We start from the raw sequence: 16,730 nt of genomic DNA, 5'->3' as shown, positions 1-16,730 counted from the left end.
AACAGGCATATTCCTAAATAGGGATGATCTAATAGAGCTATGTAGCCATAACACTACCCCACCACCTCTTCAAAATTGCCTTCAGCATTCATATTTAACAGACTCTTTTAAGTGAAAAAGAGAAGGATTCCCAAGCTTCTGTTATCACTATAATTTTATATTGTTCTGCAGCTGTAAAGCAGCTTAATTCAGCAAATATTTTCCTAAGCCTCTAGCATTACTTAGAAGACATTTTACTGGTTCCCGTGTAACTTTATATTCCTTTTTTGTTCTAATACTTAAAAGGATGTAACTGGTCAGCAGTTTCACTCCATGAAGACTGCTTCATAGGTACTTAGGTGGAAAAGTGTCCTGGGCAAAGAGCAGATAATCATAAAAACTCTCTTCTTACTTAGACCTCCAGTCAGAGAAATTGTTCTCCCTTGGGATTTAAATTTTGTTTTGGAAGTTTTGATAAAACCACCATTTATATCCTCTTACACAACTCCATTAAAGTTCCTTTCATAAAAAGCACTATTTGGGGTAGCCATCACCTCTAATAAAACAACTTGGAAAAAACAGCTAGAACTCCAAATACCAGTGAAAACACTGGTTGTAAAACAGATCCAAAAATAGGCACTGTTAGTAAAGGTAGATACCACAAATTTATTTAAACTTGTGTAATGCACAATATAGCTTTTCATTTGTGCACAACAGACTTCATTAGAATCTAGAATACACACACCAAATGCTGCTTTTAAATGATTCTCCCCTTAACATAAAATACCTGTAATCAGGTCTTAAAGGTATAACACTCAAATAAAACTTTCCAAAGTTATTGTATATATTAAAAATCATCAATGTTAACTGTAAACATATAAAATTCAGTTGAGTTTAAATAACCAACCTATCATATTTTAAAATACAACATAAAAATGTTTTATTCCTAGAATGGTGGGTGATAAGTGCTTTTGCTTGCAGACATAACAGCTGTGAGTAGCCAGTATGAATTCTAATAACAGAGCACAATACAGTTTCTGGAATACATAGACTCATGCATGCTAATGACTGATACAAGCATTTTTGTAACATTATTTACTGTGAAAGTGATATTCAGATGACATGACTATGAAGAGAGATGAGGGAACACTTTTATTGGCACACAGCGCAGACTGTTCTGTCTGATATCTATTGTTACTCATAGGTGATTAATTAACTAAACCTTGCAGGGCAAGAACTGTGATAACTGTGGCTTACTGAGGGAGGGGAAATGGGAGGAGGAACTTGAGAAGGAACTGAAACACACAAAGGCAGTATCTCCCCAAAAAACCTGTTATCTCAGCAATGAGTTGATATTTTTGTATGCCTTTTTCATAGAATCTGTAACACATCAGTAGGAAAAACATTTGTAAGAGGCACTACAGAACATTAAGTGATACTAGTACAAAGGCCTGTGAAAAGTAACACTACTTCTTGTCCAGCCATGGGCATTATAACCTCAACAACTGTTGTACTATGGGGAAGATTTAGCTTTAGAAGAAAGCAAGCTCTGATAAAAATATCTGCCCCCTGAAGGACATTGGTGGTTACAAACACAAGAAAATTAATACTGACTACTACTTTCTGATGAATACAGGTTAGCACTGTGTAGAAATTCAAGAAAAGATAAAAAACAACTGTTTTTTTTTTAATTTCTCCCTCCATAGTGGTCCTTTAATCAGTGTGCTGTGTAACGTATCAAATAACAATGTAAACATTCAGTTCTACACTTTTGTTATTTCACTATAGTAAATAATACAATAGATGGCAGTGGGATTCACTTCTGTGTGAAGTACTGCAATGTTAGAGGATAGGAGCATGTTGGTTATCCAAACACAAAAAAGAATTATGCTGCTAAGGACAGAGGTGTAATTAGGACTCAGCAGCTGTGTGTGAGTCTAGGAAGTATTTGAAAAAAAAAATAATAAAGTAATTTGCCCTCGGGGATGGTCCTGGCATTGTTGGCTGACAGAAATCATAAGTGACTTACCACAATAGCAAAATTTTTATGAAGAATAGTGCAATAACTTATTTTATTTAACATTTGTTAAGTGGGAAAGTCTGACTTGTAGTGAAGCCAATTTTCAGTGGAGGTCCAGGGAGAAACAGTCCAGATGTATGTCTTTGTAACGTGGGAGGAAACCAGAGCACCCGGAGGAAACCCACAAGAATGCAGGGAAGACATGCAAACTCCACACAGAAGGCACTCCAGCCGAAAATTGAACCGGAGAACCTCTTGTTGTGAGGCGACAACACTACCACTACACCACTGTGCTGTTGTTGCGCTGCAATTTGCACAAAATAAATTCCACTGTTTCTGTTGATTTTAGAAAATTATTATTTTTTTTATATTAGGTAGTTTCTCACAATGATAAAGGTGATGACATAAACAATCAGCTTGAAATCAAAGAACTGGGCTAAATAGACATGTTGATGTCAAAAGTGTTTTAAAATCGCAGAAAAATAAATTAAAAATTGTTTATTATTTTTAGAAAGCATTCATAGAGAATTTGTCTTAAGTACTTTTCAACTGAGTCTGAATGCTTGCAGTGTTAAAGTAGTGTTCAGTGAGGAATCAAGCTAGCAAGTACGGCTGGTGCTCGGCAACCAAGCTGCTGTGAACAATATTAAGAAAAAAGCCAGCACCTCGAGTGGTTCCAATACAAATATTTTATTATACAAGAACTAGACCGGTTTCAGCTATTCAAGCTTTCATCAGTAGTTGAAAAACACAAAATAAGAGCTGCTCCTTATATACCCCATAAGAGAGCTATGACATCACTTCCTGATGATGATTATGTTGCAAATAATAATGAAAAATAGAACATATATAAATGACATACAATAAGTTTGCAGAGATTGTAGTTGTCCATCAGAGGCTGTACCAAACCATCAATAATATCAAATTGCAAAAAAATATAAGATAAAATGTTACCTTGATGTTGTGGAGTAGATGAGTGCTGTATGAAGATGAAGAGGGTTAACACAATAAAACATAGTTGTTGATGAAGATATCCATAATAAATATGGGTCCCACTATAAACATCAGTTTATGATGAATTGCATAATGTGTATCTACCCGAAATTGACATCTGGAGGAGATATTTGGATGACTGTTGGCTTGTATGGAAAGGAGGTCCGGACTATCTTCAAGAATTCATGGAACATCTCAATGGAAATATGTGGGGGACTGAATTCACTGTGGAATATAATTTGAATGACATTCATTTTCTGGATGTCCATTTACAACGACAATCGGATCATACACTCAAAACATCTGTTCATCGCAAGTTTCCACAATATAACACATTACTACATGCCAACAGTCTCCATCCGAAACACATTATCAAGAACATTCCAAAATCTCAGTTTCTGAGAATCAAAAGAATATGTTCTTCAGAACAGATACCATCGAGATGCCATCAGTTCTGCTGTACAATGGAGCACAACGCTACCCAGGGAGTCACTACTAGTTTACAAGGAAAAAGCTAGATCTAATAATCCGGACATATGTAGATTTATCACCACATATGGAAGAAACAGTCACAATCTTATCAACATCATCAATACACATTGGAATATACTTACATCCCACCCTCTTTTGGAGGGCTATTTAGGAGAACGTTGTTATTTCTCTTATAGGAAGGGCAGAACATTGGGTTCCCATTTTTCTCATTACAAAAGGAATATTATGTATGACAACACTGCTACACAGAGAACCTTAACAGGAGACAAATTAGTGGGCACATATCCCTGTGGCCACTGCAGTTTTTGTGGCTATATATTCAAAACTAAAAGTTTCACAAGTAAGAATACTGGCCAGGTACATGATATCAAAATCTTTGGGAACTGCAGTTCTGACTGGATTATTTATCTAGCTACATGCACATGCCAGGCTTTCTATGTAGGCCAAACATCCAGACAATTCCGCATCAGGATATCAGAACATTTGGGAGATATCAGGAATTGCAGATCAACAAACGCTTTATACAGACACACTACTAAGCATCCTACGGCCAAATTTTCTTTTTGTATCATTGATAACATCATTGGAAATAGGGCATTCAAAACAGGATGGCATGAGATCCTTAACAATAAAGAGAAAAGATGGATAGTTAAATTGGGTGGGCTCTTCCCACCAGGGCTCAATGACAAAATGTGAACTTTTTACAAATTCTTATTGTACTCACTATTCTCAGATTTTTCTTATTGAACAAGAATTTTGTTTATAGTGGGACCCATATTTATTATGGATATCTTCATCAACAACTATGTCTTATTGTGTTAACCCCCTTCATCTTCATACAGCACTCATCTACTCCACAACATTAAGGTAACACTTTATCTTATATTTTTTTACAATTTGATATTATTGATGGTTTGGTACAGCCTCTGATGGACAACTACAATCTCTGCAAACTTATTGTATGTCATTTATATATGTTCTATTTTTCATTATTATTTGCAACATAATCATTGTTTTTTCTTCCTTGACAGGAAGTGATGTCATAGCTCTCTAATGGGGTATATAAGGAGCAGCTCTTATTTTGTGTTTTTCAACTACTGATGAAAGCTTGAATAGCTGAAACCGGTCTAGTTCTTGTTGTATCTGGCTTTTTTCTTAATAATGTTAAAGTAGGCTGGATTTTTTGGAGAGTTTTCTTTAGGATACAAATTACTTCATTGGTTAACATATATTTTTATTATTTAAATAGTATTAAGTATTTTGTACTCAGTTCTGAAGAAGTGCAAATTTTAAGGATGAAAGTATTAAACTGAGTGAAAAAAGTAGTTGTGTAACTATTCCCATAATCCAGTTTGTGTTTTTTATTGTTTTGTAACTGTAAGCTTGGTCCCGGTGTTTTTGTTTGTTTTAAAAATGTAGATAAGTAAGTAAATAATACATTTAACCCAAGATGGTTATATAATTCTTCATCAAAGGTTTTGGTAGGTACCACTCTGGCTATTAAATTTTAGTAAGGAACACTAATTCCATGGTAAACATTTATTTTAAAGGCATTATATTGCACCATTGAAACCTACCTGTTGTATTTGCAGAAGACACAATATGAATTTCTTGTTTCTCCCTAATTAATGACATTGTGATAGGAGTATGTTCTATTCCCTGACTTCAGATATTTATATCTGTGTTTCAATATAAGCACTGTGTTACAGCAATAAGTCACTTTGAACTTTTGTTATGCTAGCCTTTGAATGAGCTGTTAAACAAGGATCACATCTGCCTAAGTTGGTGCTAGTATAGTTGAATGTAAAACATCCCATAATATTTACTGAAAACAGTTTAGGCTTTTCTAATTGTTAACCAAAAGAAATAGCTTACTTTTCATGTATGCACTCATTCGTTTTCTGATACATGCTTTATCCTTTTCAAGGTCACTGTGAGTCAGAGAATACCCCCTGCCTGCAGAGACATAAAGCATGTGATGTGATACTGTTCTATTGTATTATGCATGTGCATACATAGGCACACTGTGCATACATCTGTGGGCAAGTTCATTTCACCAGCTCACCTATCAGCATGTTTTCTTAATATGGGAGAAAGCCATAGTACCAGCAAATCTCCATACGGGCACAGGAAGACATGCAGCCTCCACACAGAGAAGAGGCCCTACTGGGACTGTACTAGAGAACCAAGTGCTTGCTTTAGGGTTTATATCAGTCCGTCGAAACGGCTGAATATCGAATACCAGATGTTTGAACTATAAAGTTCAAACATTGGTAATCGCGAAGCCGCGGCCCACCGAATTCTTTCCCAGGGAAAGAATTTGGTGGGCCGTTTCTGTGGCTTCACGAGTATCAGGACTGTGGTGGGAAGTTACGGGTCAGGTTCAGGTAAGTGTGCGATTGTGTGGATGTTAGGGTTAGGGCGCGGGTTAGGTGAGTTAGGGTTAGGTGAGTTAGGGTTAGGGCGCGGGTCAGGTGAGTGTGTGATAGTGACGGAACTTAGGGTTAGGGTTTGGGTTAAGGTAAGTGGATAGGTAGTAGTGTATGTACAGTTTAGTGTAGGGTTAGATGTAGAATTTTGAGTGTATGTGTGTGGATTGGTATTGTTTTGGTGTGTTTGTGTTGCGTGTGTGTTTCTTGGAACAGCAATTTTTTCCCCTGGGAAAAAAAAGACTTTGATGTTTTTGCTATTTGTGGTTTGAAGTTCGAACATATGGTGTTCGAACTTCAGCTGTTTCGATAAACTGATATAGAGCCCTTGCTTTACATATAAAAAAAGAAAGTGCTGCATCTTTTGCATAAATAACTTAATATATCTATATATTTCCTTACTGTAGTAAACATTTTATAAAACTTCCCCATATCTGCCAATCAAAGTTTAACGTGAAAAATTTAGCATGCAATTCTTTGTTAAAGCTTGCATCTCTTCCCCTTCATAAACTTAACTGTTATGCACTTGCACAACTTAAGTTCCTGATCACTGTTGCACACAGAGAATCCCATAAGTGTAGTTTCCATTTGTGCTCTAGCAGTGATTAAAACTTGTGTCTGTCTTTTCTCAATAGCTGTCTGACGATGGAAATAGTATTTATAAGTTAGGGGCTGTGTTAGGTACAAAAATGTCTATTAATGTTTATTTTACCCAACTGAAACTGTAATTACTTTGTTTTCTTTTGTCTTTTTGCAGCTTTGATCAATTGTCTGTTGAATAATTTATTTTACATTTGTTGTCCGGGGAAGTACGGCTGAGCACAAAGACCCCTTTTCAGAGGAGACCCAGGGAAAAAAAACTGCAGTATGTGCAGCCCAATAAAAATCTTTTTAAATTGCATAATATTAACAATGTCATTCAGAATACAATTAAAATTTTAAAGTGTCACAATAGATAAGATAGTAACTATATATACTATAAAAAGGCTTCTTATACTAATTATATACTCTATACATATATATATATATATATATATATATATATATATATATATATACTTAAATAACTATGCAGCAGGATAAATGTCACAAAGCAGAGTACTGAGTTATTTACAAAGGGTGGATAGCAAAGGACTGATTTTACTTTGAGATGTAAATAAAATGAGTGGTAAAAGAGTTAAGAGAGTCATAGGTGGAAGGTGGAGTGTGTGAAGACAGAGTGATAGTTGGTAACAGAGGAGAGGAGAGCAGAGGTAGAGCAGAAAAGAAGGAAGGAAGCAGAGATGTTATACTTACCCTGGGGAGGTACAGCTACAGAGCCAGGATGTTGAGAAGTGTTCTCATAAATGTATTTTGGATGCCTGCTGGATTTCCAAGAAGTCTGAGAGCATGTGGGAGGGCATTCGAGGGCAGAGATACAGACTTTGAGTATAAGGAGGCTCCTGATGCATTTTGGGCTTAGTGACTGAGAGGAGGAGTTTATTTTTAGAGCAAAGAGGTTTGGTAGGGTGTTAGTGCTGAAGCATGCCTATTAGTGCTGGACAGTTATCAGGGTGGTATATTGGAGTATGAGCTAGTAGTAGATGACCTGACTGTAGTGGAGATTATATGGAATTTCACTCCAATTTAGTTGTTTAAGGGCAGAACAGTGATGGGTTCTAAAGGGGTGATTGCAACAAAGAAAGCTACTGTATTGTAATATTGTTCCAACTTTGTGCTGAAGTCTGTAGGTTAGTAAAGAGTGCAGAGGCATACAGTAGGGTAGGTAGGAGGAAGGCTTTAGCTGTGATGTCACTATTTTTGTCTGTTAGGTAGGATTTTGCTCTATACAAGAAGCCAAGCTTTTGGTGGTTTTTTTTTTTTTGTTAGTAACAGTTTGGAAGTATAGGTCATATTTCAAGTTGTCATCAATGGTGACTCCTAAGAGTTTGGTGTTAGGGTCCTGTTCAATGAGGTTGTTACTTAATGAAAAGATTTTGACAAGAGTTTTGCTTTGGGAGAATGTTTAGGGGTAAGAAGTAATAGTTTTGTTTTTCTGGGGTTAAGAGTTGTGTGTTGTCTAGCCAGGATTCTATGGATATATAGGATATATTCTATGGATATATAGGATTCTTGGGTAGTTTTTTGGAGTTTTTATAGGTTAGAAGTTGTGCAGGTGAATGTTGGTTAATTTGCATATCGTACAAGAGTGGCATGTTTGGAAGCAGTGTGTAGATCATTTATAAATATGTTAAATAATAGGGGTACAAACATGGAACCTTGTAGCACTTCTTCAGTTTTTTTGCTGCCATTTGACTGTGTGGAATCTGTTAGGTAGCTGTTAAACCAGAGAGGGAGGAGTGGGAGAGACCCTGGGATGGGGGTTTTAGTAATAGTTTATGGTAAGAATGGTGTCAAATGCTCTGGACAGGTCTAAGAATAAGGAAGATACCTGGTTTCTGATATTTCTGTTTTTATTAATGGTATCAGCAAAGCGATATAGGGCAGTAGTGGTGCTATGGTTGGGACGAAAACCATGTTGTATGGGTCTAGAAAAGATTGTTTATGGTAAAGTATTGCAGTAATTCGGAATGGATACACTTTTCTAATGAATTAAAAAATGGTGACAGAATGGCAACTTGTCTGAAGTTGGAGTAGTCAAAGGAAGGTCCTCCTTTATGAAGAGGATGTATGAATGCCTTCTTCCAAATGGCTGGGACATGAGATTCTAGAATGGATCTATTTATTAATGTACATATTGGATATGACACAGACTGAATTGCAGTTTTTAGAAATTCAGAAGGAAGGTTGTCTGCAACAGTGCTTTAGTTTTTAGTTTTAGGAGATATTTTCTTATGGTGGAGGTCAGCTACAGCTTGAAGGAAGTATTTGTTAAAGTTATTGGCAACGGTTGATAAAGTGGCTTGTGGGGAGGGAATGTGTTGTTGACTTTGGCTTGGATAGAGTAGATTTTGGACCAATGACCAGAATGTTTTTAGGATTATTTTCATGTGCCTGCTGTAAATTAAAGTAGTGGAGTTTTTTTTCATGCTTTATACTCCGTTTGGTTTTATTTGTTATCTGTTTGTAGTGTAAACGTTTTTTTCCTGGGATTTGTTGGTGTGCCATGCTTTCTAAGCATCATTAGTTGCCTACTATTTTTACGTAGTCATGTTGCTAGATTAAGTTTAACTCTTTTTCTCCTGAGGGGAACACATTCATTCAGGATATTGCTAAGGGTGTTAACTTTGAGGATGACTCTGTCTAAAAGAAGATTTTTTTTTACATATTCTAATTGTATTACTTGATACTAGAGATGAAATTGAAATAAAAATGAGTAAAGAAATAGAAAGATCTCCAAGCTCTATTTATTTTTTTTTATTAAAGCTAGGAGTTCTTTCCTTTTCTTTGCTCATTTTTATTTCAGGTTTGGCAGTTACGTTTGCTTGTCTGTAGTGGAGATGAAATTGTTTACATTAAAATTAGATAGGTTACACACATTTTTGTATACATGTTGTTTTACTGGATTGCATACAACCCTATTATAAAAACTGGGAAGGTGGTTGCTTAGGTTGTCAGACAGCGTGCCATAGTCATAGCTAGTACTTGGTTTAGTTGAGAGAGTCCAGTTTAGAGTAGAGACCTTAAAGGAGGGCTTCTTATATCTTCTTGGTGAGAAACCATACAGGTCAATACTGGTAGTGGGGGTATCAGATACAGTCTGGTCCCAGTTTGTATTAAGGCCCTCAAGGATGATGGTTTTGTGGGGTGCATTGGTAGATGCCCAGGATTGCATGCATGTCCTCTGCTGTGCTGATGTTATTGCTAAGGGTAGTATATTAAGCTATGATACATATGATCATATAAGAATTTATCTTTAATAAGGTAATAAGAATCTTTGAATTATTGAAAGAGGGATGCTTTTTCTGATTAAGGATATGTTTTGGGTATATAATAGCTACCTCACCTGTTTTTTTGGCTATAGGTCTGCACAAAAGATACAATATCCTGGTGGGAGGATTTCAGTGTGTTTGACTTTGGGTTTTAGCCACATATTTTATCCATGATACATAGAAAAAGCCATAAACTTTGTAGGCTACAACAATTTTATTATTATTTATTAACCCAACATTCCCAATTCCCTTGAGTCTTCACAGTACAAAACAGTAAAAACAGATCATTTAAGAGCTAATCTCTTTCCTATGTGAAATAGTAACAAAACTGCCAAATACTTTTTTTCTTTAAAGTCATACAATATGCTGTCTTTATTCTTCTTAGATTTATAAAATGTTATATCTTTATGTGGCTATTTCCAATGTGCTAATCACCAAAATATTGTATTTTATTCTTTACAGATAGTTATTCTTCAAAATGACACTTCTGGCCTGGTTCAAAATAAATAAAGATCTCTAAATATTATTATACAGTCCCTTACTAATTTTGATTCCATTACCACATTACATTGCTTCTTTTAAATATTTATTTTCCAAATCCCCCTAATTTCTCTCACCATTGAATGGTAATGCAGTTGATGCCTGCTTTTCTGTTTTTGAATAACTTCCCTATATTAGAATGAGTATTCATCTATTTCTGTATGAAAAAAATTATTCACACACGCACATGCAAATAAGTAAATAAATAAATAAATAAAATAATCTGTTTCAAAGAAAAGAACAGGGTGAAGCAATTTGAGCATTGCACTTATGTCTATAAATACTCTCTTTAATCATAGAACCCTAAACCACAGAGAAAGAAAATGATCCTATGTTGTTCTTCAGTTTTAAAGACAAAAATTGTGCTGACATGTCATAGTAAAGCTTTTACATATAGCTACGGCCTTTTGCTAATACTTCATTCTACCTACATCTCGTCAGTAGCTTTTTCATCCATTTTCCGGTTTAACTTCATCTTTACTAAACTCTTTATTCTTTTGGTTATTGACTAAATTCTTTCATGTTTTCCGGCAGAATGCCTAAAGCATTATACATTCTTTTCTCCGTTTTCAGCTTTCTAAAATTAAATTATCAGTAAAGGAAAGAACTGTGGGATAATAATGCTTGCCCTTCCTTTGCACTTTACATTTATTGCGTAACTTCTCTTTCTGTTTCTCACATAGCTAAAATAAAAAGAAGCTTGAAGATCAGTCTTTGTTAATAACAGCATTAATATATATTATCTTCCCGTACCATTATGCCAGCATTGATTAGTATTTTACTACAAAGGAGAAATTGTCCAGTTAGCAGTAGTAACTGGAGATGTAGGCTATATATGCGGACTGTACAACAGTTCCCCTTTTTCACAAAAGTAAAAGCATAGAGAGAGGACAGGTAGATATCTACAGATTAGAGAACCTGACCACAGAGGTGGTAAAATGAATGAAACCCTTGATTAAAGAAATAGTTCTGAAGTTTACAAAATATGGTGGAATACAGAATTAGAGCAGTGTAGGTTTTGTTGGATAAAACAGAGCAGTCAGAAAGACATTTTATTTATTTTATAGCCAGGTAAATTAACTGGTCATAAACAGTGGAATATTTTCAGCCACTACTGTGATCAAATAGCAACAAGAAAATATAGTAGTATATACTTGAACAAGATGAAATGGTGGAAATACACAGAAGTGAACCAGCTACATGCACACATAGTCATTTGCCCAGCATTTCTCTTTTTCTGAAGAGGTGTGCATACATTGTTATAAAACAGAGTAGTAAAAAATGCATTCCTCATAAAATAGAACAAAAAATAATGATGATGATGTTGAAGGTGATAATGATGACAACTTTTTCTTTTGTTTGGTTTGTATTTCAGTAAAGTCTATGATGCTTTCAACCCCAGAAGATTATATGCTAAACTGTGCAGCCTGAGAATGTACCTGTGTGTGTAAATAAGTCTGTGAACTGTGAATCGTCAAGGCATAACATAGCAAATACAAATAACATGAAAGTTTAAGGCATGAGAGGTGGGCAGTGGAGTGGTGCAAAAAAGTTTATTCCGAAAACAAGTTTTTTTCTATAGTTTTATTGATTACAGAGCAGCATCTAGACATTTAATATTGCATTTGACATTGATATTTCTTAAGAGAACAGGTGCAAAGGAAGTGATACAGATTGAGAAAAGAGTGTGGCTTATTAGAATGGCAGAGTGTCTACCAGGTAAATTCTAGTGTAAAGATGTACAGCTGTCTACCTGAGTCATTTACATCCAATGGAGAAGTACTATAGGAAGGGAGGGTTCAGTTCTATTCATGTGCCATGGAGCAGAGATCTGATGCTACCATATGATAACCTGAAATGATCTGACAGTATGAGGAGTCAGTGGGAATGGACACTTTGAGTGCGCATGGACAAATGATACAACAGTTAGAAAAGGGTGCTGGTGTCACCATAAAGTTAGGTGAATAGAACAGTAACAGTACATTGTGCTGAAATTCTAGACAACACATCTGTGACAAAATGTCAATATAATACAGACATCCTGGAGATAAGCAAGTGGTATTGTATGTTAAGTGTCCGCAACAGAAACCATGAGGGCAAATATTACATTCATTGCAAAACAGCAGGCAATATTTCTTTACCTTCTGGTTAGTACATTTTTAATGGGGACTATACAGACAGATATGAATTCTGGCTTTAGTTGGGTGGGTGGTTAAGTTCTTTGACATACTTTACTGTTAACATCAAGTACTCATGATTTCATCTTTCGCTTTGTTTTTCTTTGCTCTGTCTATCCCCACTGCATACCTCTCAACTGTACAGATTTTCGCAGAATGTCCACATTTTTGCCTCATATTTTGAGTCTGTTTCTCATAAAATTGTGAATTTCTGGCAAATCATTAGCAAATCACTGAGGGTTATAGTCAAAATATAATGACAGACATTTGTTTCAGACTTCATTCAGAAAATTCATGCTAATGCACAGTCAGCCGTTATATCAATTTTCCTAAGAGCAGTGTTTAAAAAGTGTCCCAATTTTTGGGTATTTGTCCCCCCATTTTTGATGGCTTTGTCCAGATTTCTTGCTGTAAGTGGTTGAGAGGTATGCCCCACTGTTATAATATTGCTGTATTTAAATCTGCTAATAGGATATGATATCATTACATTGTGACTTATCTGCATGGAAGCCCATAGTACATTAAGCCTTTAAGTGTCTGTAAAGTTATGTATATTGTCATTGTGCCTGATAGGGTAAAGTTTCAACACATTTAGTGATCCTTAGTGATTTGTGTCTTTAAGTTATAATAAAAAAATTACGTGCAGATGTGTTTTAACTAGGTACTTGGAGTTCAGAGCACAGTGGGTTGTGTAAATTTCCCTTTTGTAACTTGCTACACTTCATATTAATGAATAATGGACAGCTGTGGGATTTGATCTGGTTTCCTGTGTCCTAGTTATGTATTACATGTCTTTACACCATTTTTTGCATTATTTTTCTAGGAGTATTTTCAGGGGCTGGAGTCGCACATGATTCTGACAGAAACACTCTTCAGGAAAATCAGCAGCTTTACATTTCAGAGAGAAAGTCAGTCCCATGTGGAGTTGATGGCATTAGCCTCTTCAGTACTGAAGGAGGCACACAAGAGAGGTATAGAGATGGAATATGTTTTAGAGGTGAGTTTCTTTGGTAATCATTTTTATTATGCTGTGCCTTTTAAAATTGCAGCAAAATGATGTGGTATTGCTCTGCATTCACTGGTTATATGTACAAGGTTTAAATATATGCATCATGATGCTGTCTGGAATTTGTTTAATCTCTTTTTAATATTGTTAACATGGTAAGTTTTCTATTTTATTCCCCAATGAGAATGGACATTTCCCAAAATATAACAACGAGACAAAAAATAGGAGCATAAGAGAAATGTTTGAATGGGATTTTTAGACCCAGCCTGCAATAGCACAGGGCTAGTTCTCTATACATTCTCCCTGTGTGGTTTGTACAGTCGCTCTAGTTTCCTTCCGCATTTCAGAGACATGCCATAAGGTGGGTCAGAGGCTCTAAATTATTAATAGATGTGTCTTTAGGTCTGTGTGATACAGAAGAAAGGCCTGTCAGCCTGCTTCCTGTTCCCTATTTGTGTTGAAAACTCCATGGGAAGTGGCTGTCTGCAAAGTCACTGTAGGAGTTGTTTGTGACTTGTGAGTGAGTCAGTGGGTGAGTGAGTGAGTGAGTGAGTGAGTGAGTGAGTGAGTGAGTGAGTGAGTGAGTGAGTGAGTGAGCGAGCACAGAGTACCAACCACATACTCATACCACCACCATAACAGACAGAAGCAGGCAAAATCTGAAGGTAATGCTACTCAATGCTAGAAGTCTAAACCTCAAAATGCATTCTCTTGAGGCACTCCTAAAATGGAGAATATCGATATCTGTGCAGTAACTGAGACCTGGTTCAAGGCTCCAGAAAGCATCCCCGCAATACCAGGCTACAATTCTTACCACACTTTTCAGCCACAAAACCAGGACCGAAACACTAACAGTGGAGGAGTGTCCATATTCACCAAGGATATTCACACCTCCAGGCTAGTTGCCCAACACAATGCATCTGAAATTCTCCAGGTGCAACTAACACTAGGTAAGACTGCAATCCAAACTGTAGCTTGCTACAGATCCCCAACCATGCCCCAAGATTCTCACTACACCTTTCTAAACATATTGGAAAATATTAAGATACAACCAAACACCCTAATACTGGGTGATTTCAACTACCCTGCCATTAATTGGGAAAACTACTCAGGTACCAACTCCTTTTCCCAACGGTTCTTGGAATTCATAAATTCCAATGCCTTGTATCAACTAATCCATTGTCCTACCAGGGGCTCCAATATCCTAGACCTGGTCATTGCCAACATGGGAGATAGATGCTCCACACCAGTGGTCACTCCCTCATTGGTCAGGTCTGACCATAAGCAAATCACCCTTGACATCCACATCCCACTGCCACCCCCCAGTAAGGAAACCTCCTTAAAAAATTTCTCCAAAGCCAACTTCAAGCTACTGAAGTCAGAAGTGACAAACTTCACAACACCCACGCAGACTGGATCTGGAAGTTCAACTGCAGAATCCTACACTAAGGCACTGTATGAGCACATCCACTCGTGCATGAATCGTGCCATCCCAAATAGAACCAAGATGCTCTTCTCCAAAAAAAGGAAGCCAATCTGGTGGTCCCCTGCTATAAACAAACTATACAACACAAGGAAGAAACTGTTGTAAAAAAGAGGAAAATCCCAGGATGCAAAAAACTCCCTCACCAGCCTCAGTAAAAAGCTGAGATCCCTCAGAAAATCCTCAAAATCTAGTTACGAAAATAAAATTGCCAAAGATTCCAAAGACAACCACAAGGCATTCTATAATTATGTCAAGAATCTAAATGGCAATGCTCAGATCTGCTCTGAGTTACAACAGAATGGCATTAAATATACTGATCCCAAGGATATTGCCAATATCCTGGCAGATCAATTTAGTGCCAACTTCACCCCACTCTCACCCCCTAAAGGGCCCATCTCAATACCAAAAGATTGCCAAATTCCGATAATCACAGCCACACAGGTAGACACTGCACTCTCCAAAGCTAAGAATACAGCATCCATGGGACCAGATGACATCTCAGGCTGTGTACTACATGAACTACAAAATGAACTGGCACCTCACCTAAGTGTCATGTTTAATCATAGCCTCACCTCAGGCTTCGTGCCCACTGAGTGGCGCACAGCTACAATTATCCCGCTCGACAAGGGAGGATCCACCTTGGATCCCGGGAACTACCGTCCCATCAGTCTGACAAGCCTGATTTGCAAGGGCATGGAACGCTTTATCATGGAACTTATAAACAAAGACATTGGCAACCTTCAAACACTGGACCCCACCCAGTTTGGGTTTGTGAAGGGCCGATCTTGTCTCCCGAATCTGATTGACTTCTTCAAATCAGTCTCCAGAGCTGTGGATGAGGGTAAGGCAGTCCACACAGCCTATCTGGACCTTGCCAAGGCCTTTGACACCATACCCCACTATGGAATCATAGATAAACTTACTAAGCTGAGCATAAATCCTTACATCACTCAATGGGTTGCTAACTGGCTTACTGACAGAACCCAGACAGTAAAAGTAGCCGACTCCAAATCCAGCTCCAGACAAGTGACAAGTGGAGTACCTCAGGGTTCAGTCCTGGGACCACTCTTGTTTGGCATCTACTTCTCTGAAGTACAGGCCAACACTAAGGGAATCTGGCTAACAAAGTTTGCAGATGACTGCAAACTGGGAGCCATTATTGAATCCCCAAATGATGTGGATATTCTACAAAAGGGCCTTACAGAAACAGATGCCTGGTGCCAGAGCCATGGGCTCAAGCTTAATGCCAAGAAATGTATAGTTATCCCCTTTGGAAAAAAAAACATGTACCCATGAATTACCACATAGGTGGCAGGACACTAAACATCGAAAGTGTGATGTGAGACTTAGGGACACAGGTGGACAGTGGTCTCACTTTCGATAACCACATTGCCACAACAGTCAGGAAATGCTTCTATGTGGCACACCTCATCACTAAGGGCTTTTCATCCAGAAAAAAGGAGGTCATTGTCCCACTGTACTCATCCCTCATTAGACCCCATTATAGAGTACAATGCCCCGTTTGGTATGTACCTCACAAGACATCTGCAACAGCTGGAAAGGCCACAGAAATACCTCACTAAATGAATCACAGGCCTAAAGCAGATGCCATATACTGACTGTCTAAAAAAACGTCAGCTATACTCTGTGGCATATCGTCTACTCAGAGGCAATCTCTGCTTAACATACAAGGCCATGTCAAACCCTGAGCTGTTGGACATGCTCCACTTAAAGAA

The 16,730-nt window shown here is 37.2% G+C and overlaps 1 protein-coding gene across 3 annotated transcripts in view; it reads left to right on the top strand.

Moving 5' to 3' along the window:
* SYNE1 (spectrin repeat containing nuclear envelope protein 1) overlaps nucleotides 1-16,730 on the top strand; it is a 2,173,401-nt gene that overhangs the window by 1,116,369 nt on the left and 1,040,302 nt on the right. For all 3 annotated transcript variants that reach the window (XM_044089035.1, XM_044089189.1, XM_044089105.1), the window contains one exon: nucleotides 13,326-13,499. In XM_044089035.1, coding sequence (XP_043944970.1) covers nucleotides 13,326-13,499 — 174 coding nt within the window. The remainder of the gene's footprint in view (nucleotides 1-13,325; nucleotides 13,500-16,730) is intronic.

Source organism: Protopterus annectens, chromosome 1.part0 (assembly GCF_019279795.1).
Source record: "Protopterus annectens isolate FY-2018-M chromosome 1.part0, PAN1.0, whole genome shotgun sequence".
In the NCBI taxonomy this organism is placed as follows: domain Eukaryota; kingdom Metazoa; phylum Chordata; order Ceratodontiformes; family Protopteridae; genus Protopterus; species Protopterus annectens.
The sequence above is the reverse complement of the archived record's forward strand: the minus strand, read 5'-3'. Positions and strand labels throughout refer to the sequence as shown.